The sequence below is a fragment of the Sus scrofa genome, chromosome 6 (genome assembly GCF_000003025.6).
Source record: "Sus scrofa isolate TJ Tabasco breed Duroc chromosome 6, Sscrofa11.1, whole genome shotgun sequence".
NCBI classification, from domain to species: domain Eukaryota; kingdom Metazoa; phylum Chordata; class Mammalia; order Artiodactyla; family Suidae; genus Sus; species Sus scrofa.
The window spans coordinates 83,574,338-83,596,824 of record NC_010448.4 but is presented as its reverse complement, the minus strand read 5'-3'; the positions used below and the strand labels follow the sequence as shown (position 1 = coordinate 83,596,824).

Here is a 22,487-nt window from a genome sequence, read left to right as displayed (position 1 = left end):
CCATTTTGAAATAGTTATGAGCATAAGTAGTATTTTGAGAGGCATGCAATAACTACAATTTGTCATGAAAATATCTGTGGTTTCTACTGGTGATGAAGCCACACCGAAGGCTAATACTTCAATCCATATAGAAGGAAATGGTAAATTTTGTTTAGAAGTTAGTGAAAATACGTCACTTTTTTTGCCATCCAAGTTTATAGACCCTCTGAATTGGGAAGTCCAGGTTAAGAGCCTTCCTCTTAGAACAATGTCTGGATACTAAGTGTCTGCAGTTGTCAGCATCATCGCCCCAGGCCAGGGGCCTCCCAGGACTTTGGAATCAGATGGAATCAATTCCACTCGCTCTGTGTCTGAGCCCACCCCTTGCACCTCTCGGACCCTGTTTCTTCCTCTCTAAAAGGGGGATAACCAGATCTTAGCTCTGTGAGGATGTCCTTTAAGTATTTTGAAATCTGTAACATGAGGTAAATCTGAGTTATTATTGCTTTAATTCTATGGGGAGGGGCCCGGAAGTCTGCTCCCTCTGTGTCACCTAATGTCTACCAGTGCCTCAATACCTGGCCTCCAAAGATTGTCATGAACTTGACTGTCATCCAGAGACCCAAAGTCCGAATTTGGCTCACAGATGTCTGTGTAGCATGTGCACATGTGTGTGTGTGTGTGTGTTGCTATCATTTAACAATTTCACATACCAACTGAATTCCCTGGAGCTTGAGTGGCTCAGCGGACCCATCCCATCCTCACATGTGGCATCAAACCTGAGTCTAGATCGTTGGTGGCTTCCTTCAAGGGGACTCATTTGTGAACCAGTAGATGCCAAATTTGCAACTCAGCTTTCACCTCTCTGGCTTTGTCCTTGGCCTCACAGCTTCACAGTCTGCCCCATTCGTCTGTCCAACACACCTCCATGCTGCTTCCTCCTCCTTTATTTTTTATTTATGCTTTTCATAAATAAGGTCTGCGGCATAGGGAAGTTCCCAGGCTAGGAATCTAGCAATGCCAGATCTGAGCTGTGTCTTCAACTTACACCGCAGTTCGCGAGGCCAGGGATCAAACTCACATCCTCATGGATACTAGTCAGGTTCATAACCTTCTGAGGCACAAAGGGAACTCCCGCTTCCTCCCCTTTTTTGCCGCCTCCTCCTCCACTAGGCTCCCTGTGGAACTCTGGGGAAGCCCAATAAACATAGACCTATCTCCACCATCTAGATTTCATCAAACACCCACCCTGAGCTGGCACAAAATAGAGAGGTGAGAAGCCAGCCAGCCTCTACTGTCCCTGAACTCACAGTCCGGTAGAAGAAAGGAACGAGAACTCGCCACTTGTACTCAGATCTAGGGCCTGACAACCACACCAGTGCCTTTCCTCTGGGCCCCCAGCAGCTGGTGGGGCTGGGCAGTTAGAAGTACAGTAAATGGCAGCTTCTATTTTGAAGGTGGTTTTATAAGTTTATAAAAGGTCTTCAGACGTATGTGCTGTAAACATTTTAAAGGTAACAGCAGGTCATTAAGTGGAAGGAGGACAAGCCCTTTCCCCTGCATGGCCCCATCCTGTCACCTAGAGTGGGCCATTTAAGTTTTTTGAGTGTTCTTCCATTCTTTTTTTTTTTTTTTTAATGCCTACAGCAGCAGCATATTGAAGTTCCCAGGCCAGGGATTGAATCTGAACTGCAGCTGCAAACTATGCCACAGCTGTGGCAACGCTGAATCCTTTAACCCACTGCACCAGGGGCCGGGGATTGAACCGGTGCCTCCACAGCAACCTGAGCTGCTGCAGTTGGATTCTTAACCCATGGCACCACAGTGGGAACTCCTTAAAAAAAAAAAAAAAAAAAAAAGAAGACCTGGAGTTCCCATCGTGGCTCAGTGGTTAACGAATCCGACTAGGAACCATGAGGTTGCGGGTTCGATCCCTGGCCTTGCTCAGTGGGTTAATGATCCGGCATTGCCGTGAGCTGTGGTGTAGGTTGCAGACGTGGCTCGGATCCCATGTTGCTGTGGCTGTGATGTAGAGCTAGAGCTCCGATTAGACCCCTAGTCTGGGAACCTCCATATGCCATGGATGCGGCCCTAAAAAGACCAAAAAAAAAAAAAAAAAAAGAAAAAAAGAAAAGGAAAAAAAAGACTCTGTTAAAAAAAAAAAACAACCTATAGTTGATTTACAATGTTGTGCCAATTTCTGCTATACAGCAAAGTGTTTCAGTCATACATATATATATATATATATATATATATATTCTTTTTTTTTATGGCCTCACCTGTAGCATATTGGAGTTGCTGGGTTAGGGGCTGAATGGGAGCTGCAGGTCTACACCACAGCCACAGCCACATAAGATCTGAACAGCATCTTTGACCTACACCACAGCTTAGGGCAATGCTAGATCCTTAACCCACTGAACCCGAGGCTAGGGATCAAACCCGAATCCTCGTGGACACTGTCAGGTTCTTAACATGCTGAATCACAATGAGAACTCCTATGTACATGCTTTTTTGTATATTATTTTCCATCATGATCTATCCCATGAGATTGGATATAATTCCCTGGGCTATACAGTAGGACTTTGTTTATCCATTCTAAATGCAGTAGTTTGCATCTACTAACCCCAAACTCCCAGTCCATCCCATTCCCTCTCCCTTTAGCAACCAGAAGTCTGTTCTTTGTGAGTCCGTTTCTGTTTTGTAGACAGGTTCATTTCTGCCATATTTTGGATTCCGCATAGAAGTGATATTATATGGTATCTCTAGGTCCATCCATGTTACAGTAAATGGCACTATTTCATTCATTTTTTAAATTTTTTTGGTTTTTAGGGCTACACCCGCAGCATATGGAAGTTCCCAGGCTAGGGGTTGAATCAGAGCTGTAGCTGACAGACTACACCATAGCCACTTGGGATGGGACCCTCGTCTTCGACCTACACCACAGCTCATGGCAATGCTGGATCCTTAACCCACTAAGCGAGGCCAGGGATTGAACAGGCATCCTCATGGTCCCTAGCTGGATTCATTTCGACTGCAGTGGGAACTCCCTGCACATCTTAATCTAAATGCTCATTGACAGATGAATGGATTATCTCCATGTCTTGGGTGTTATGAAGAGTGCTGCTATGAACATAGGGGTGCATCTCTCTTTGAATTATAGTTTTTCCAGATAGATGCCCAGGAGTGGGATTGCTGATCATACAGTTCTATATTTAGTTTTCTAAGAATCTCCATACTGTTTTCCATAGTGGTTGTACCAACTTACACTCCCACCAATATAGGAGGGTTCCCTTTTTCTCCACACCCTCTCCAGCATTTTTATTTGTAGACTTACTAATGATGGCCATTCTGACCCGTGTGAGGTAGTACCTCATTGAAGTTTTGAGTTGCATTTCTCTTCCATTCTTTCTATATGCAGAATCTCTACATGCTATTCTGCAAAAATGCTTCCCCCATTTTAATGAGATAATCAATGTGAAATGAAATAATACCCGTAAAGTACTTAGAATAATGCCCAGCCGTCAGCTACTATTTTTTTAAAGCACGATTTGGACAGCTTTCTTTATCAGTAGATGCAGATCTTTTATTATTGTGCCCAAGCTAAGATTGGGAAGTCCCTACAGGGACTCCTCCAAGGGAAAGGGGTGCAATGTGCCCTCCCCCAGCATAGGTGTGGTTGATTAAGAGAAACCAAGTGAAAAAGGCCTACTCCAGTTGGAAGGGGGTACTAATACGGCACCCAATCCCGCCTCTGCTGAGAGCTGATTGGTGACATCCAATCGACTAAAGCAGGGACTGGGCCAAGGCCAGGGCTGGGGAGGCCCTCCCGTACCTGGTCCCAGTCTGAAACTTCCCTATACTCCCAGGCAAGACCTCTCCTGCCTGCCCAGCCTGGACTGCCCGTGTGGCTGGGGGAGGTGCTGCTCAGGCCTGATGCTGATCTCTCCTGACAGCTGTTCCTAAGGCTGGCAGGGCGGGCAGGCGGGGGAAGGGACAGATTTAAAGGTCTAGCTGCTCCGCCCCCTGCCAGACCTGGGAAGGCAGGCACTGGTGAGCATCCTCTGAGGGCATGGCTCTCTTGCGTATGAGAGGTCAGGAAACCCTGCGCCCTGATTTCCGCTTCTTGGTACCACAAACGCCACTGGTCTTCATTCCCGCTTCCGCCCCACAGGACACCAGCGACACTAGCAGCACCCACCATGCGATTTCCACGCCTGACCCCTGGCTACTTTCGAGTGCTACAGGTACGTACCCTTAACCAATGGCTTCTGCCATCGACCCCTTACTCCCCCTACCATGGCTGGGTTGACACCCGGCAGCCAGGCTGTCACGTTCCCTGCCGCCTGAGCAGCCGGGGCCTAGATGGGCAATGAAGCGAGAGGGATTGGGGTGGAATCTCCCTGGGGCAGCAGTGGCATCCATATCTCCTTCCCCTAACTCAGCCCCTTTCCACCCCCCACCTTCCCAGAGGTCTCAAATGACCCCTCAGGCGGACCCTCTGTGCATTTCCAGATGCAGATAGCCGGGGAGCTGAAGGCAGAGCCCCGGAGTCCACTGGCTGGGATTGTGGCTGCACTGCTGGCTGTCCTCGGGCTGGGCGGCTCTTGCTATGCAGTCTGGAAGATGGTGGGGCAGCGACGGCCGCCACAGGCCCCATGATGAAGCGGGCAGCCTCCACCTGGGCCCTGGGGGGGTATGTAACTCAGCGACAGCTATAATCTTGGGAGCCTACTTCTTTTCTGGGGATCACTCCCTGCCCTCATTAGAAGCAGGGTTGTTATAAACCTGATCTTACCCAGCCCACACACCTAGGCTCCAATGGGGGGTTTCGGCTCAGATGCCAGGATCCCAGAGGGAAGGTAAGGATACAGGTACCAAAGGTGGATAAAGCCCAAGCAGCCTGGGTCCCATGCACAGGAGTAGTAGAGAAACTTACAGGACATGAGTTTGGAGTAGTGGCCTGGGGGTTAGAGTCAGGGGCAAGCCCCCTTTATCCAGTTATTTTATTGGGAGGGAGGGCACTGGGAAGAGGCCATCCACTCCCCAAACCCCGGGCCAAAACAGACTGGTACAGTCTCTCCCAGACTGGCCCTTGCATCACTGTCCATGGGCAACTCTTCTGCCTTGAATTCTCAGGATCTGTCAAGTAGATGTGTCCATCTCAGGGACATCAGTGGATACTTCTGTGGGCACTGCCAGCCGCTGGGGAGGTACATAGGAACCCATACCCGCTGCCCTCTCTGCCTCTTCCTGACTGTAGGGCTCCACACTCAGCTGCTTCAACCTGGGAAAAAGAACAGGAACTGAGAGCTGACCAGATTCGAGTCCCGCCTGCCCGACACCCATCCATTAATTCTCTTCTTATACCTTTTCTTGTGGTCTTTGGATCGGAAGTGGGTCTTCAGGTTGGCAGAATCGATGAAGTATCTCCTGTAGGGATGGGGGGTAAGGAGAAGTGAGAAGGTGATGCCTCTCAGGTACACCTATCTCCCTGACCCTAGCTCATTTCCCGATGCTAGGCTCCAGGCTTGAAGGGATGGGAGGCCAGCAGACCCATGAATCCCAGGAAAGAAAACCCTGCGTTCCCTAGGGCCCGGATCTCAACACCCCCAGCCCGAAAGGCCGACCCTTCTCCTCCTCAGGCCGCAGCCGGCCGGGACTCACGCGCAGGCCAGACAGCGATGCAGGCCGCCCCCTGGCAGGTCGGGGTCGGGCTCGGCGCCGGGGTCTGGTCGGGTCCTTGTGGCAACCTGGGGCCGCAGCTCGCGGTGAATCTCATCGAGGTCCGGCCGCCGCCGCTTCGCCTTCATCTGGCGGGCCAGGGAGTGCGCTCGGTGTGCGCCGGTTCGGCGAGAGCGACCCATTGCTGGTAACAGCGGGACCAACGGGCCTAGAGCCGAGTTGGGAGGACACGTGTGGGCACTTCCGGACTGTGCAGTGACGCCATGTGACGCCGGGGACTGAGCAGGCTCCGGCGGACCGCCTCTGATGACGTCACTCGCGCGAGCAGCGCCCTTGAGCGCCCTCAGGAGGCCCTCGACGTCAGTGACCGAACTCGGGGCGGGGCTCCGGGAAGCGCGTCCTCTTAGGTCGCTGGAGGGGCGGGTGGTGCGTGCCCTGGGGGCTTCAGGGTGGTCCGCTGCCCTACCCGCCCCGCCTGGCCCATCCTATCTCAGTGCCGTCCTCTGGCCCCATCACCTCTTCCAGGCTCCCAGATCTTAGACTCCGCGTTGGGATGGGGGTGGGGGGGCATGCTACATCTCCCTGGAAGCACTGAACAATGTGATGTTAATGAATTAATAAATGAATGAAAATGAATACGTTTGGGATCGCGGCCCTCGCAGGACTTGCTGAGACATCTCAGGTTCCTGAGAAAGCCTCGGCACTTCTCACCTGTCCCCGGTTTTTCCTATCCTGTGAGTTGTGTGTGTGTGTGTTTACGGCCGCACCCACGGCATATGGAGGTTCCCAGGCGAGGGGTCTAATTGGAGCAGTAGCTGCCGGCCTATGCCAGAGCCACAGCCATGCGGGATCTGAGCTGAGTCTGTGACTTACACCACAGCTCACGGCAATGCAGGATCCTTAACCCAATGAGCGAGGCCAGGGCTTGAACCCGTGTTCTCATGGAAGGCATCCTGTTAGTCTTAAGAGGGGTCAGATCCTCTCACAAGGAAAGGAGGTCCTCACAGAAGGACCTCTCATCTTTGACTACTTTCTCATCTTTTGATGCTTGGCCTGGCATCAAAGGCAGAGAGAGGTACAACCTAGGTGTTGTGTACTCAGAGTGGGAATAGAGCCAGAGAGCCTTTCCCCTCGCATCAGAACCTGGTGCCTTCCAGGTTGACCAGAGGAACTCAGCAATAATTCAGGGGCTCCAGTTCTTTGGAACCTGTAGCCAGGAAACAGGGAGAGAGGCACGTGCATCCCTGGGGAGAGGAATCATTTTCCAGCCCAGACAAAGCAGTGAAATGTAAGCCCAGGGCACTGACCATGGGCCTTGGGACCTCCCATTCCGGTTCACAGAGGCTGAGTGTAGGTATAGGGCAGGGCCCTATTAAGGGCGCAGCTTGTAGGGCTGCAGTCATCGGGGCACCACAGTGGGTCCTGAGCCCAAGGACTTTGTAAATGGACTTCATGAATGGAAGAGGACTTTTCTGGAGCCATTCCAAATGATCAAATTCAAGAACTCCTAGGCCCAGGAAGGAGGCTTCTGTGGAGAGAGAAGTTTTCATCATTCCTGGCCAATATGGGCTAAGACAAGGGGTGAGGTGGCAGAATCTGGCTCTCATCACGGACTCCTTTGGATCAGGTTCATCTGCTGGGCACTGTGCCATCTGGGGAGGCTGGTGCATCTTTAATGAGGTCACCTGATCCCTGGGACAGGTTCTCAGCCTCACCAAGTTCCTGGAGCCAGACCCACTGGGTACCCACTGAGCCACCACCTTCCCGTGCCTGGGTGCCAGGCCCGCTTCCCCTGCAGCCATGAACCAGGCCTTTTGGAAGACCTACAAATCCAAAGTGCTACAGACCCTGAGTGGCGAATCTGAGGAGGACCTGGCAGAGGAGGTGGGTATTGTCCTGTGTGCTAGATGGGGCACGGGCAGAGGGGCAGCATGAGTGAAAGGTGCAAAGAAGGGCAAGGGACAGGCTCTGGGAGAGTGAGATTTGTGCAGGAGCCACTAGCAATTCAGGGATGATGCAGCATAGTGCAGTGTCAGAAAGCCAGGACACTCCAGAAAACCGAGGGAGATTTGAGGGGCAGAGTGGTCGCTGTCTACAAAGATCTCAAAGGCTACCACATGGAATGGATCCTTTTGGAACCTACGGGCTGCCACATGGATACACTCAGCTTGACACAACTTTCTAATGGGCAGCACTGAGCAGAAGCGGGATGACCTGCCTTGAGAGGAAGCGAGCCCACAGTACAGGAACTGGGGGAAGTGGTGTTATTACACCGCGGGTCACTGTGGCAGCATCAGGTCAGAACCATACTTCGACCATGTTTGTCTCGGCATTAAAAAAAAAAAAATTCAGAGTTCCCCTTGTGGTTCAGCGGGTTAAGAACCTGACTGGTATCCATGGGGACGTGGGTTTGATCCCTGGCCTTGCTCAATGGGTTAAGGATCTGGTGTTGCCTCGAGCTGTGGTGTAGGTCAAAGTCTCGGCTCGGATCCTGTGTTGCTGTGGCTGTGGCATAGGCCGGCAGCTTCAGCTCCCATTTGACCCCTAGCCTGGGAACTTCCATATGCCGCCATAAAAAGAAAAAGAAAAATTGAAAAGGCTCCAAAACAGTCTTACCTCTGGAGGCTGTGATAAGTGGCAATTGCTCAAATACATATGGCAGAGGCAGGAACTAGTTCTGGGGTCATCTGGTGTGTGTGGATGTGAGTGTGACTAAGTGTACATCTAGACAGGTTGGTGTCTGGGGCTGGCCCTGTGTAGAAGATCTGCAGGTCAGTCTTAGGGTTGGCGTCTGGGTGGAGTTCCATTAAAGTGTATGTGCAGGTGTCAGCTGGGTACAGGTATTTTCAGGTGTTTACATTTGGGGCAGAAGTCTATGGAGGCATACAGGCATTTGCAGGTATTATGGCTGTACAGTCTATGTGAGTGCATATCTGTGTCTTGGGGTCTGGGGATGGGTGGAGCAGTTTTTGGTGCTGTGGGTGGGCCTCTGTGCAGCTGTCTGCAGTTGTGAGTACACAGGTGTGAATGGTATAACTGTGGAAGTGTCCTTGTGTCGGTGCCTCACAGTGCATATATGCATGTACAGGCGAAGAGGTGTAGCCATGCGGAGGCATGCTCAGGCACAGGTGTGTGTCTATATCGGCTTGCAGGCCCTTGCCTTCATGTTTTGGGGTGAGAATGGGATGTGTCTGTGGGTGGGCAGGTATGTGTCTGCAGGGATTTACTCTACAGGTCACGTGAGTGACTGGTAGCTTTGCGTAGGGGTACACCTGTATGCATTTTTGGAAGGTGTGAAGGGTTTAGGTGTGTGCTTCGTTCTGTGGGGTTTGGGTGCCTGGTCTGTGTGTACCGGGCTAGCAGGGGGGATGGGAATTCCATTCCTCTGGGGCCTATCTCATGCTGGGTGGGGGGTCTTGTGTCCCAGAGGGAGACCCCAGCGTCAGTGGAGTCTGAGATGGCAGAACCAAATGAAGAGGACTTCAATCCCATGTCACAGCTGGCCCGCCGGGTGAGTTCTCCTTTCTTCCACCTCAGCTCTGGGAAGCCTGGCAGAAACTGCTCTGGAGTCCTGGGAGGTGGCACTGGGGCCCCTCCCTGACTCCTGGCCCCTCCCCCCAGGTTCAGGGGGTTGGGATGAAAGGTTGGCTGACAATGTCATCTCTGTTTAACAAAGAAGATGAGGACAAGCTGCTGCCACCAGAGCCCTGTGCTGACCAGTATGTGTGTGTGTGTTTGTGTGTGTTGGGGGGGGTCTGTCTGGTCTGGGGTCCCCCTTCTTACATGTCTTTTCCTTTGGGTCTGTTTGTCTTTTTGACCCTGGGGGACTAGAGACGGCCAGCCTCCCGCTGTTTCTATTTCTCTAGTCAGCCAGAGGACCAATCAGCATATCTGGGAGATTAGGTTAGCTGGGAGGAATTTGCCAGCTGTTGGGACTGAGATGCTAGAAGGTATTATGCGCTCTCTCCCCATCCACGTGGGAGGGGTCATCTCCCCAATGAATCAGGGAACCCAGGAGAGAAGCTCTAGATGTTTGGAACGGAAGGTGGTTCAGATCAGTGGTTCCCAAATATTGGCTTAAACCCTCTTCTTCTCCTAGAACCTGTGACAATTCTGAGACCCTCCTTCAAAGATTCTGTTTCAGCAGGTGTTGGCTGAGGCCTGGGCTCTATATTTTCAGTGAGCTCCCTGAGGACTTGAGGCTAATAGCTCAGGAGCCACTGTGGCAGCAAGCCTTTGCTGCTGAGGGCGTGGGGGGTCGACCCAGGGTCCTGCCTTCCTCCTGAATCTATTCTGGCACACACTCCGTCCCCGCCCTTTCCTCCAGCCCAATCACACTCCCTTTTGACATCCCCTATTCCTCTCTCCCCTAGGGGCCCCCTGCCCCACCCATCTCCCCTGCCTCAGGGTTCCTTTTCTCCCTCGACACACATCCCTTCTCCCTCCCAGCTCTCCAAGACCTCCTCAGACGCAGGCTCCCGCCTCAAGCCTCATCAGTGCTCCTGGGTCGCCCTTCCCCGCACCGCCCGGCTACCTTCCTAGTCGCCTTCTCCCCTAAGCCTCTGATCTAGGCCTTTCTCCTTCCCTCGGCATCGCTCCACCCGTCCTTCTTCCTGGTGTCTCTCATGTTTCTGGACCCTCTTTACCTCTCTCCCAGAATCAGAAGCCAGTCGCCGCCTGGCCTCTTTCCCCAGGGCTCCACCCCTGTCTTTCCGGACAGACGTCTCCAGAGTCTGACCCCGCCTCTCCTCCGGATCTAACCCTCCGGTCCCGGTCCCACTGTCCATCCGTATCCTCCGGCCCGTCCCTCTCTCAGGGCTCCTCCTCCAGCTTCCCAGACCCGGCGCCTCTGGCTGCCCTCTTCTGGCCTCGCCCTGCTCCCCCAGTACCTTCCCTAACCCCCTGCCCCAGGCTCTCTCTCCAGAGATCCCGATCCCTACCACTCACCTAATCCCCTGACCCGGTCCCACCCCAGCCCCCTTTCCCAGTGCCTCTGAATCCTACCCTTGCCTCCAGGCCCTGACCCGCCCCCGGCCTCCCGGGCCCCTCAGCCCCGGACTTCACTCGGGTTCCAGGGGTCCCCCTACAGGCCCCTTGACCCCGCCTCCTGCCCTTTGTCCTCCCCAGGGCCTCTCGGCCAGCCCCTGACCCCGCCCCTCTCCCGCAGCCCGCTGGCCCCGCAGCCCGCCTCGCCCGCAGCAGCGGCGATTCAGCCGCGCGGGCCCGGGTTCTGGGACGCGGTCGCCAGCAGGTGGCAGCAGCAGCAGGCGGCGGCGGTGTCCATGCTGCGCGGCGCAGAGCCCGCCCCGGATCCCGACCCTGAAGCCGGAGACGAGGCCGCAGAGCGTCCCGAGCCGCGGGAAGGCGACCCTGCAGCCGGTTTCAAGTGGGGCTTCCTCACCCACAAACTGGCCGAGATGAGGGTGAAAGCTGCGCCCAAGGGTGACTAGCCGGCCAGCCAGCCAGCCGGCTGCACTGAGCGCCCGCTCCTCCCCTTCGGTGATAAAAATCCTGGCCTGACACCCCGTGTGACCGCGTGCTTTTTGTCCAGACGGGGAAGGCTGCTTTCGGGTGGGCAACCTCAGAGCGGGGTCCAGCTAGAGTGGTGCCCCCCTTCTTCCTCCACAAACGTGGTGGGAAAATGACCAGAGACATCCCAGGTGTCAGGATAGATTTAGGGTACAAGTTTCCAGGAATCTGGGAAACCCTAGGGGACAGGCCCCGCAGCTTTGTCCAGCCCCTTCTAACTTGACAAACGTTTCCTGTAGCCCTGCTAGGTGCTGTTATCCCTGGACTAGGGGACAGTCAGTGAGTGACTAAGAAGAGAACACAGACTACCCGTGGGTCCCATACAAGGTGAGAAGTTGAGGAACAAAAATAAGACTGTGCTCCAGGGCTCAGAGGAGATGAGGCCTTCTGGGAAATCCAGAATTCCTGACAGAGGATGCATATATGTAATCTTAGGATAAGTGGAGAGAAAGGGGGAAGCAACCCAGGGAAAAGGAGGAGGAGCAAGAACAAAGATTTAGAGGTGTGAACGTGTGAGAAAAACAGGTGACCTTGTTTGTCTTTGAGGAAAAGGAAGACAGGGACAGGATGTGAGGCTTCAAAATATTGGTCGGAAAGGTCCTCTATTGTCCTCAGTTGTGGATCCTCCACACCTCAGCCCTTCATATCTAGTAACCAAAATGGGCAGCAAAGAAGCTCCCTGGTGGCTCAGTAGTTAAGGATCCAGCGTTGTCACTGCTGTGGCTTGGGTTGATGCCTTGGTGTGGGTTGGATACCTGGTCCCAGAAATTCCACATGCTGCAGGTGCAGCCCCAATCATACAAAAACCAAATTGGCAGCAAAGGTCCAGGAATGGGGGACTTTCAGGGGCTGATGAACCCCAAATTTCTGGAGCAGATTCCACCTCAAAACTTAGCAAACGCACTATTCCTGGTCCCCAGCTGTAGTTTGGACCCACCTGGAGGATCGGTGGTGTATATGATCAAAATCACTTTAGTACTAATTCGGTAGTGTAGTCCTAGCAGCTTTCTCTATTGAGCACTTCCTGTGTGCTGGGAACTTTGCTAAGCACTTTATGACCATTTCAGAAATACATTGATCACGGAGTGGTTTAGCTGCAGTGCCAAGAGGTTGAGTGCTTGCTCAGGGTCACACAGCCTGGAACCCATACTCCAAAACCCACGCGAGTCTCTCTCTAATCAGGCCTCCCGTTTGGATAACATTTTGACTTTATTCAGCAGGTTCTCTGATCTCCCACTCCAGTCTTCACTCCCCAGACTGGCCTCTACAGGGGCCATGAGGCCAGCCCCCTCCCACTCTGCCGTCTGCACTGGAAAGGGCTCTCGGGGATCATTTTGTCCCATCCTTCCAAGGTTCACAAGGGGAAACCGAGATCCAGAGGGGAGGGCTTGCCCAAAAGAACCTAGCGCGTCAGAGGCAGGGCGTCTCTGCCTGTGCCCCTTGCCCTTCCCTGGAACTCAGACTCCACGAGAGCTCGCTCGCGAGCGGTGGCACTCACACCTCGGACTCGCGTGGCGGGCCGCGGGCGCGCTGGCAGCCGTAGAGCCACTGGATGACGCGCGCGTTGCGCTCCACCACCGACACCTGGGGGCGCCCGTCCCGCGTGGAGTCCGCCGCCTCCGAGCCGCCGCCCTCAGCACAGTCCCGGCGATCTGCGCCGCCGTCACTGGACGTCCAGTCGCTGGTGTCCCCGGAGCCAGGCAGTGGCGACGTTCCGGGCTGGGGGCTGGCATCGGCGCCCCAGCTCTGCGGAGAGAAGCGCTCAGCGCCCAGCACTTCCACGAGCGCGCGCTCCAGGCCGCAGTAATTGAAGAAGCGCTCCTTCTCCGACAAGGGCAGCGAGCACGTGGGGCACAACGCTCGCTTTCCCGCAGTTTCCGGGGCTTCTTGGGGCGCAACCCAACCCCCAGGGGCCGCAGGTCTCTCGGTTGAGCCTGGGCTGCTTGAGGCGACGTCTCGGGGGCTGCCCAGGAAGAGGCGACGCACTAGCCCCTGGCCCTTGGCGTTCTCTTTGTTCACCGAAGCCTTGCAGTCCCGCTTCTGGCGGTAGAAGATGAGGGAATCAGGCCTTGGCAGCCGCCTGCCACTGCCCCGGCGGGCGGACCTGGGCGTCCTGGGCGATGGAGGGGGCCCCAGCTCGTTGCAGGGGTGCGGGGTGAGTGGCCCGGGAGCTCCACGCAGAGCTGGCTCCTGGCGACGAGCTATCACTTGGTGCGTCTTGACATACTTGGCTTTGTCGGCCTCCAGCCTCTCCACGGCGCTAGGGGTCCGTCCCCTGGCCGGGGTGGAGGGAGAGGCCAGGAGCATCTTAGACGAGCTGGGCAGGACAGTGCCCCATAAGCCGCTGGAAGTAGGCAGATGGTTGAGGAGCTGAGAGCAGTTGGCTGGGGCCCCCTGGGGCCTTCGGGGAAAGAGTAACGGTTAGGGGTGGGGAGGTGGGGGGAGTGAGAGATGTCCCTGTCCCTCTCCTGCAGGCATTCCTGGGAATAGGACCAGCTAGCCACCCCTCCCCCATTCCAATTCGGCTGGGCTGGTGCTGTGCCCCTCAAAGACAATGGGCAGGGGCTCCCTGGCCACCCAGAAACACATACCCCTTTGAGAGTGCCCCGTTCTGGCTACAGGGCCATGCCAAGCAGGCATCAGCAAGTAGGACACTTGGGAAAGGAAATGGGGTTGGTCCCGGCCCAATTCCCGAAAGTGGCCTCAACCGGAAAAAATACCTCTTCCCAACCTAGCAACTTTGAGTCCAAGACAGGAGGCTTCCCAGCCACACGCTGGCTCCAGTAGGACCCACCCATCCCACCCCCAAGCACAGAGGTCAGAGATATAACCACAGGGTAGCAGCCTCCAGTAATTGCAGCCAACTGCCCTACCCAGGCCCAGCGGGGCCATCAGAGGAAAGGGAAGTGGTCACCACGTCACATCAGCTAGCTACCTGCCACCCATTCTGTGCCGCTGCCAAGGGGATTCCAGAATGCCCAGCTGTAAACATCAACTTGTTTACCTCTGCATTTCCATTTCATAGAAGAGAAAATTGGCCCAGAGAGGAGGGGTTTGTTCAGGTCTGAGAGCTGGGGCCCAGGGCTGCAACCCAGATCTCTTGCTTTGCAGTCCAGAACTAGTTCAGAATGAATCTCTCACTTGCCCATCAGAACTTGCCTCTACGTTTCACTTCTATTCCTGCTGCTATAAAACCAAGCAATTTCCATTAGAAATGAGACCCTTACCTCACTAAAAATTTCCTTCCACTAATTCTTCCTAATAACTTGTACTCCCAGAAATCTGCCCTCAGGGTCTCTCATCCTGAGACCCCCTGACCCTTCTCCTCCACCTCCCTTCTGCTGGGGAAGGAGGACCAGGAGGGGTTGTAAATCAAGAGCTGACAGTTCCCTTGGCAGTAACAGAATGGGCCACCCACGTGGCTCAGCACACTCCACCCAACCCCTGCTCCCCTTGGTCCTCCCATCCTCCATTCAGCTGAGAGGGACACATCAGTTCTGGGGGCTAAGGAGACCTCAAGTCCCCAGGCAATAAAGGGACAGAACTTGCCAGAGATGGGGGGAAGGGACCTCATGTGAGGGTCATGGGGGCAGAGACTCTGCCAACCCACTCACCCCAGTGCAACCTGTGTATGCACACGCATGCACGCACACACACCCACTCACACACACACCCATTGAGTTTCTAGCAAGTCAGCCCATAAGTAGCTGGGGACTGGGAATCCAAGCAGCAAGGAGAGCCTAAAAGTGCCCTCCTCCCTGCCTCCCAAGGACTCAACCTGGCCTAGGTCAGATTCCAAGGTCCCAGGAGGGCACTGTGCTGGTCTGACCTCATGGGTACTCTCCTGTCCGGTCCTCTTCCCAGCCCTAAGCAGGAGGCTATAAAAAGTTCCTAAATACAGGGACCAAAATAGTTTGCTGTCCACTGCCTCTTCTCTGCCTGCTGGGGTGCCTTGGTGCCCAACCACAGACGTTCCACCCCTAGACGCCTGGCAGACATCTTGTGCCCTCCACCCCTTTGCCCACCTTCTCATAGGACTGGGGTTAGTGATCCAAACTTGGCCCAAACTTTGGCTCTGGATGCAGATGCAGGCTGGGGGATTGTGCTCACTGGCTTGGTGCCAGCCTCCTTGCCCTTGGGTGCCTGGGAGCCCTCCCACCCCAGCTCTGGGCTTAGGAAACACTCACCTCTGCATGGGGAGGCTGAATGTCAGGGTCCCCAAGGCAGGTCTAGACTGAGGGCAGGAGGGACAGCAGCGACTGGAAGTAACTTTGGTGGCAGCCAAACCTCACTCTCCACAGGAAAAGCAGAGAGAGCCTCCACCCCCCTTGGATTAACCCTTGCCTTCCTGACCTGGAGCCTGGCCTCTGTTAACTCCTTCCTGGTCACAGTCTCAGTGCTGCGGAGGACCTTTGGACCACGTCCAGCTCCTTCATGTTCCAGATAATCAACAGGCCCTGGCAAGTTAAGTGATTTGCACAGAGAGGCACAGTGAGCTTTGGGCACAGCCAGCACCCCAAACAAAGTCTCTTGATTCCCATACTTCCTCCACAGGTCTTGGGGGGTGGGGGACATGCTATTTATATGGGGTCAACCCCCTCTGCTGGGTCTTGGCAGATCCTCTTAGTTCTGATGGGAAGGCAGGGCAGGGTTCTAGTTAACCATGCTGTTTTCCTTTTGTAACAGGTTTAGACCTGCCTTGTCCAGGTGTGTGGATGGTGTCAAGTTTGCTCTCCCTAGGAGAGAGGCCAGGAATCTGCAACTTAAGGGGGGTAGTGGTGCTGCCGATATCCAGGGTGAGCCCCTCCCAGCAAGTCTTGGCATGAAGGTCACAAAGGAGCCCACCAGAGGTGCCTCTGCCCAAGGTCCTCTGACGACAAATGGAACTGGCTGGGAAGAGGTGATGAAGGGCTGATACTGGGGCCTTTTACTGGGTAAAGGACTTCTTTCCTTCTCTGCCCCATTGGGGACTTCTAGAGCTGGCACAGTTTCTTATTTGACACCTCATGTCTCAAGGGGAAGCCCTGTCCCCAAAATGTTGGTTCCAGGAGAGCTCCTCCTCTCTCCCCAGCAGTACCCAGAGCTCAAAGAGGAATGCCCCTCCCAAGGGGTCCCTGCCTCCCCCCAGATCTGCCTACTTTTATCAAATCCCTTTCTCTCCCTTCTAGCACTTTTTAATGTTTGCAAAGCATATTCATACAAGTGCTCTCTGATCTCCTTTGTCCCTCCCAAGGACCCTAAAGAGAGGGCTCAGCAGGGGTGACCACCCCACTTAACAGGTAAGGAAACAGGATTGGAGGAGGGATTTACCTAATTCCAACCCTGATCCATTCTTTCCATTGCACCTTCTGCCTGTCAAGTAAGGTAATAAGTTTGAAAATGAGAAGGCCCATCTCCAGGTAAGAGATTTTTTTTTTTTCTTTTCCTTTTGGCTGCTCCCATGGCATGTGAAAGTTCCTGGGCCAGGGATCAAACCCGAGCCACAGCTATGACCTGAGCCACAGCAGTGTCAATAATGGATCCTTAATCCACTGCACTACCAGGGACTCCAAGAGATTTTTATTACCTAGTTAAAGGGAGTATTGTGTGAGTGTGAGTAGGTCCATGATAGTTCCATATTGTGTTGTTACAGCACTCTACAAAATGCTTTCGTGTTCATTATTGTCGGAAACTAAAATAACTCTGGCTCGGGTCGTCAGTGTTGAAAATAGACACAGGGACGAGGAGAAATCTCGACAAGGCTCTTTACTTCTGCAGAAGGGCGTGGGTGTTCCAAAAAGCGCCCTTCTGCAGAAGTAAAGAGCCTTGTCGAGATTTCTCCTCGTCCCTGTGTCTAATTTTCCAACACTGACGACCCCAGCCAGAGTTATTTTAGTTTCCGACATTATCACAATTCATCCCCAGGACTATGTTTGGGAGGTAGGCTTTATAATTTTTTCTATTTGACTGCTGAAGAGACTGAGGCTCAGATCAAGTGAAATGACTTATCCAAACTCACACAATTATGAATAATAGCTAAATTTCATTGATACTAATATATGTAGGTGCTGTTCTGAGTACTTCACACAATGACTAACACATTTAATCCTCAAAACAACCCAATAAATAGATACTTTCATTCTCTTAATCTTATAGCTGAAAGTCGAAGGTGCAGCCCAGTGGCTCTGAGATCTAGCCATGAAGGGGTTAAGCAGGAGGCTGGGCAGGGCCCAGCTGGGATGCTGTCAATGGCAGGAAACCTGGCCCGTGAAGGAGGGGGAGGATGGGGCTGTTGTGTCTGACTCTTATACAACCCCCATCCCTTTGGTCTCAAAGGAGCATCCGGGTTGGGTGGAAGGGCAGGCAGGGGCCGCCTTCTCAGCTCTGGAAAGATACTGGGCTATAGAAAGAGGCGATTCAGAGTGTAACACAGGTGCTGCCCTGGGGTAGCCCTGGGTCTGATGAGGGTGACTGGAAGTGAGCCCACTTCCCTCAGGAGTGCTCAGAGTAGGGAGATACAGCCCCAGCCCCGGGAGCCCCCAGTCAGAGGCAGGAGACAGAGCCCTGCCCTCAGGCCTCTGGGGTAGGGGGTGGTCCAAGAGCCCTCCCTCAGGAGCTCCCAGTCTGAGGGGTGACAGTACCCTATCACAGGATGTCAATAGACACAAACTACCATTTCGGAGAGAGAGTCATGGGGGTGAGGTCAGGTCGGATCTGCTTTCTGGGTGAGGGAGCCTTGAAGGAGTCAGTCCTGAGAGAGGGTGGGCGGTGGGGGGAGATAATGAGGCGGAGCTCTAGGTGCCTTGCCTGTCTCTTGGCCACACTTAACTTGAACTGGATCATCTGTCTTTCTGGTCATGGTCTCCAGGGAGAGCCTTAAAGAGGCTCCTTCCAGCCCCAGAGCCAGGACCTCAGTTGAGGGGTGAGGCGAGATCTGAGAGATGTTTCCTTCCTATTTCCGAGCTCATTCCCGGATTGCCCTGAGGATGAGGATAGATGGGAATGGGTCTGAGTCAGAAGTGGCTCCTTCCAAGAGAGGGTGGTAGGAGGATGGGGGCGCAGATCTGGTCAGTGTTGGGAATGATGAAACAGGTTAGGGAGACAGACCCTTCAGATCCAGCCTCAGGCCCCAGGCCCACATTGTCACAGAGGAGAAATGTGTGTCATCTCCCTCACCAGCCAGCTATAGCCCTTTCACCACAGCCATCACATTTTGATAACTTCGATTCTAATCCTGGTCCAACACTCACTGGCTGTGTGGCCTCAAGCAAGAACTTAACCTCTCTGAATTTCCTCTGTGTAAAATGGGAATAAGAGCTGCTCTTGTGTGGCACATAAAGTGGTGCCTGAGAAAGCACCTGGCGCCTCAGGAGTTGATGAATGTCACAGGAGTCTGTCTCTTCGATCTCCCCCCCACACTCCTTCCTGACACCTCTGGCCTAAGTCTTTTTTTCTAATCCCACAATCTCACTCTCAGCTGGCTTCAACAAGTCATTTTGAACACTGCTCTGTGCCACGGGGCTAGCAGATGGGTCAGACCTGGCTTTTGCTCTCAGGGAGCTCAACCTACCTCAGGGGTGGGATGCAACAGAGATGTGAAGTTCTGATCACAGCTCGTGAGAGCAGTGCTGCTGTGACAGAGGTGAACAAAGCAGGGGACATAGTGGAGCGGGGGGAGATATTTGTTCTGCCCAGGGTGGGGTGGGATGTTCCAAAGAAGAGAGGTATCTGATCTGGGTCTAGAGGGGATTTCTGACCGGGTGGGATGGAAAGGAGGGAGGGGGGTGGGAGGCAGGAGAGGAGTGGGTGGGGGAGGGATGGTGAGAGCAAGAGGCCAAGAGGACAGCAGGAGTCAGGGTCTCAAAGAGGGCAAGAGGCTAGGGAAGGAGCTGCTAAGCCAGAAGAGAGAGAGAGGGATGCTCAGAAGGGCTTAGAGAGAAGACGGGGTGCAGAGAAGAGAGGAGGGTCGGTGAGGAGATGGGGACACGGAACAAGGCCGGCTCAGTGAGAGAAGACGGCTTAGAAAAGAGGTGGGGGCTCAGAGCAGGGGACGGGGCTCAGTGAGAGGAGGAGAGGTAAAGAGAGGACGGGAGCTCAGGCTGGCGTCCGAAACGCCGCAGCCCCACCGGACGAGCCCGCCCCCGCGGGCCGTGGGTGAGGCCGGCAGAGATTACAGCCGCTAACCCCTAATTCAGGGCTTTCCGTTTCGGAAAGAGGCTTCAGCGGCAACAATAGCCCGGCTCCCGCGCCCTCTCCCCCCAGGGGCGTGGCTCGGGGGCGGGCCCGGGAGGCGGGAGCAACCAGGACCGGGTCGTTAAACACCGCCCCCCGCCCCCGCCCCCGGCACGCAGAAGTTGCTCCTGACAATAGGAATAAAATAGGTCGGAGTTCTGCTCTCAGGAGTTTACAACCTAGAGTTGAAATTGCAAAACCAACTCCATTTACTCTGTGCTAGGCACTATGCTAAGTGCTTGATACTCAGTACCTCACTAACTTTTTATAAAAACCCTATGTGAAATGGGGGAGGAAACAGGTAGAAAGGCAAAGAAACTCACCCAGGCTCATACAGCTTGCAGATGATGGAGCTGGGAGTCTAGAGCCAGCTCTTAACCACTGAGCAGCACGGCCTCACTTGGTTCTACCTCTCAGGCCAGCCTCAAACACATCTGTTCTCACTGCCTGCTGGCCTTGCTGCTTTGCTTCTCTTTTGGGTCTGCAAGACTTCAAGTCTTCTGGACCCAAGCAAGGATTAGGTGGGCAGCCCTGATGCTCCAGTGAGGCATTCCGGCTCCCGACCTAGCCACTTACACCTCCATCATCATGTCTTTATCAGCATCTCAAGTATTCTACCTTCTACCACTGTCTCCAACTATGGAGCATAAGGGACAAAAACAACCAACCTACACTCAAGAAAATAGGCGAATGCGTGGAAAGGAATCAGGGGCTTCTTATAGACTGCCGGGACAAGAAATCTATCCTGTCTTGACAGATACTCTTTCATGGTGTCATGTTGAAAAATATGTTTTGATTTTTTTATACAGAGAAAGTCATCCAAGTACCAAAGATGACTAAATTTAATTATCATTGAACATATACGGGCATTTCATTAACAGGTCAGCAATGTTAGATGAGTGAAAAAACAAACATGTGAATAATTCATGAATGATTACATCTTCATTCCATAAGATCTATTTTTCTTGCTTTGATTTCACCAAAATTACCAATGTGTTGGTATAATTAAATTTCCACATAATTTGTATTCTACTGGCAGTAATGCCTAATTAGACAAGCTTTCCTCATTCTATTCCCCCCACCACCACCATACCTACGGCATATGGAAGTTTCTTGCCAGGGATGGAATCAGAGCTGCAACTGCAGGCCTTCGCCACACAACACAAGATCCCTAACCCACTGAGCAAGGTCAGGGATTGAACCTCCACCCTTACAGAGACAATATTTGGTGCTTAACTGGCTGAACCACAATGGGGACTCCCCTCAGTCTGTTTTTGTTTTTAGTTTTTTAAAGTTCCAATTTGGGGGAACTGTTCTGCTGAGGTAATAACAGCTAGAATTGAAAATAAATTTCTTAAAGCAATACTTAAATTTAGAGATGAACTATGAATGTTACATAACATGTTCAAACATTTCAATGGTGTGTATATGATAAATTATCATTTGCACAGAACATATTACAATGTATTTTATTAAAAAAAATTTTTTAGGGCCGCATGGGCAGCATGTGGAAGTTCCCAGGCTAGGGGTCAAATCAGAGCTGCAGCTGCTGGCCTACAGCCACAGCAACACCAGATCCAAGTTGCGTCTGCAATCTACACCACACCTCATGGTAATGCTGGATCCTTAACCCACTGAGTGGGGCCAGGGATCGGACCCACGTCCTCATGGATATTAGTTGGGTTCGTTACTGCTAAGCCACGACAGGAGCTCCCTCAATGTATTTTAATGGCATCGTATAAATCCCTGTCTCTTATATCACAATTTTTACCTTCTCATAAAACAGTGTCTGAATTCATAACACTAAAAACTTGGCAACATGCTTCTTGCATATTATACCTCTCCTTCATTTACAAATTTAAATGTGAAATACAATGTAACATTGCAGAGTATTGCCATCATATGCTAATACTGCAGATAACATGTGATACACTGGAAAAAGTGAAGTCAGAAAGTGAAGCAAGGACTTCCCGTCGTGGCTCAGCAGAAACAAATCTGACTAGTAAGCATGAGGACGAAGGTTTGATCCCTGGCTTCGCTCAGTGGGTTAAGGATCCATCGTTGCTGTGAGCTGTGGTGCAGGTCACAGCAACGAGGCTTGGATCTGGTGTTGCTGTGACTGTGACACAGGCTGACAGTTACAGCTCAAATTCAACCCCTAGCCTGGGAACTTCCATATACCGCAAGTGCAGTCCTAAAAAGACAAAAAAAAAAAAAAAAAAAAAAGAAAGTGAAGCAAAAAAATGTGTGCTTAGGAGTTCCCTGGTGGCTCAGTGGGATAAGGATCTGGTGTTGTCACTGCTGTGGTTCGGGTCGCTATTGTGAAGCAGGTTCAATCCCTGGCCCAGGAACTTCCACATGCTGCGACGGGCCAAGAAAATAGTAATAACTTTTTTTTTAAAAAAAAGAAAATGGATACTCAGCACTTGCTGGGAAACAATATTCTTTATGTGTGAATCTATGCATTCTAGCTCTCTGAGAGGAAGGATTTGATGAGTTAATTAATTAATTTTTTCTCTTACTTAAGTGCTTTCAACAGTCTGCCCCACACTCCAAACAGTAACTGTCTGCAATGTCAGCCTCAGTGCAAACCTTCTGGCATTGGGATGCAATCACCCTTTGTTTGGAGGATGTGAAGAAGTGTTTGTTTCTGTGGGGCAGAGTGGTGTTAGGGCTGAGCAGATGTTGCTGGTTACAGCTTACACTGCAGCATTGAGCACTGGTTCCTGAGTGGCACATGCCCATGTGGTTTTTTGTTTTTGTTTTTGTTTTTTGTCTTTTGTCTTTTGTTGTTGTTGTTGTTGTTGTTGTTGCTGCTATTTCTTGGGCCGCTCCTGCGGCATATGGAGGTTCCCAGGCTAGGGGCAGATTTGGAGCTGTAGCCACCGGCCTACGCCAGAGCCACAGCAACGTGGGATCCAAGCCGCGTCTGCAACCTACACCACAGCTCACGGCAACGCCGGATCGTTAACTCACTGAGCAGGGGCAGGGACCGAACCCGCAACCTCATGGTTCCTAGTCGGATTCGTTAACCACTGCGCCACGACAGGAACTCCCCATGTGGTTTTTAATAGACGAATTTTGGG

General features: G+C 52.9%; 2 protein-coding genes across 4 annotated transcripts; both read right to left on the bottom strand.

Moving 5' to 3' along the window:
- On the bottom strand, nucleotides 3,541-5,985 carry ZNF593 (zinc finger protein 593). Its single transcript, XM_021095611.1, has 3 exons — nucleotides 5,644-5,985; nucleotides 5,347-5,409; nucleotides 3,541-5,263 (listed from the first exon to the last, which is right to left on the bottom strand). The coding sequence occupies exons 1-3, from the start codon at nucleotides 5,841-5,843 to the stop codon at nucleotides 5,122-5,124; spliced, it is 405 nt and encodes a 134-aa protein (XP_020951270.1). The 5' UTR covers nucleotides 5,844-5,985; the 3' UTR covers nucleotides 3,541-5,121.
- Nucleotides 12,381-15,484, bottom strand: FAM110D (family with sequence similarity 110 member D). Of its 3 annotated transcripts, none has more exons than XM_021093425.1 (3): nucleotides 15,216-15,484; nucleotides 14,195-14,376; nucleotides 12,381-13,591 (listed from the first exon to the last, which is right to left on the bottom strand). In XM_021093425.1, the coding sequence occupies exons 2-3, from the start codon at nucleotides 14,206-14,208 to the stop codon at nucleotides 12,685-12,687; spliced, it is 921 nt and encodes a 306-aa protein (XP_020949084.1). In that variant the 5' UTR covers nucleotides 14,209-14,376; nucleotides 15,216-15,484; the 3' UTR covers nucleotides 12,381-12,684.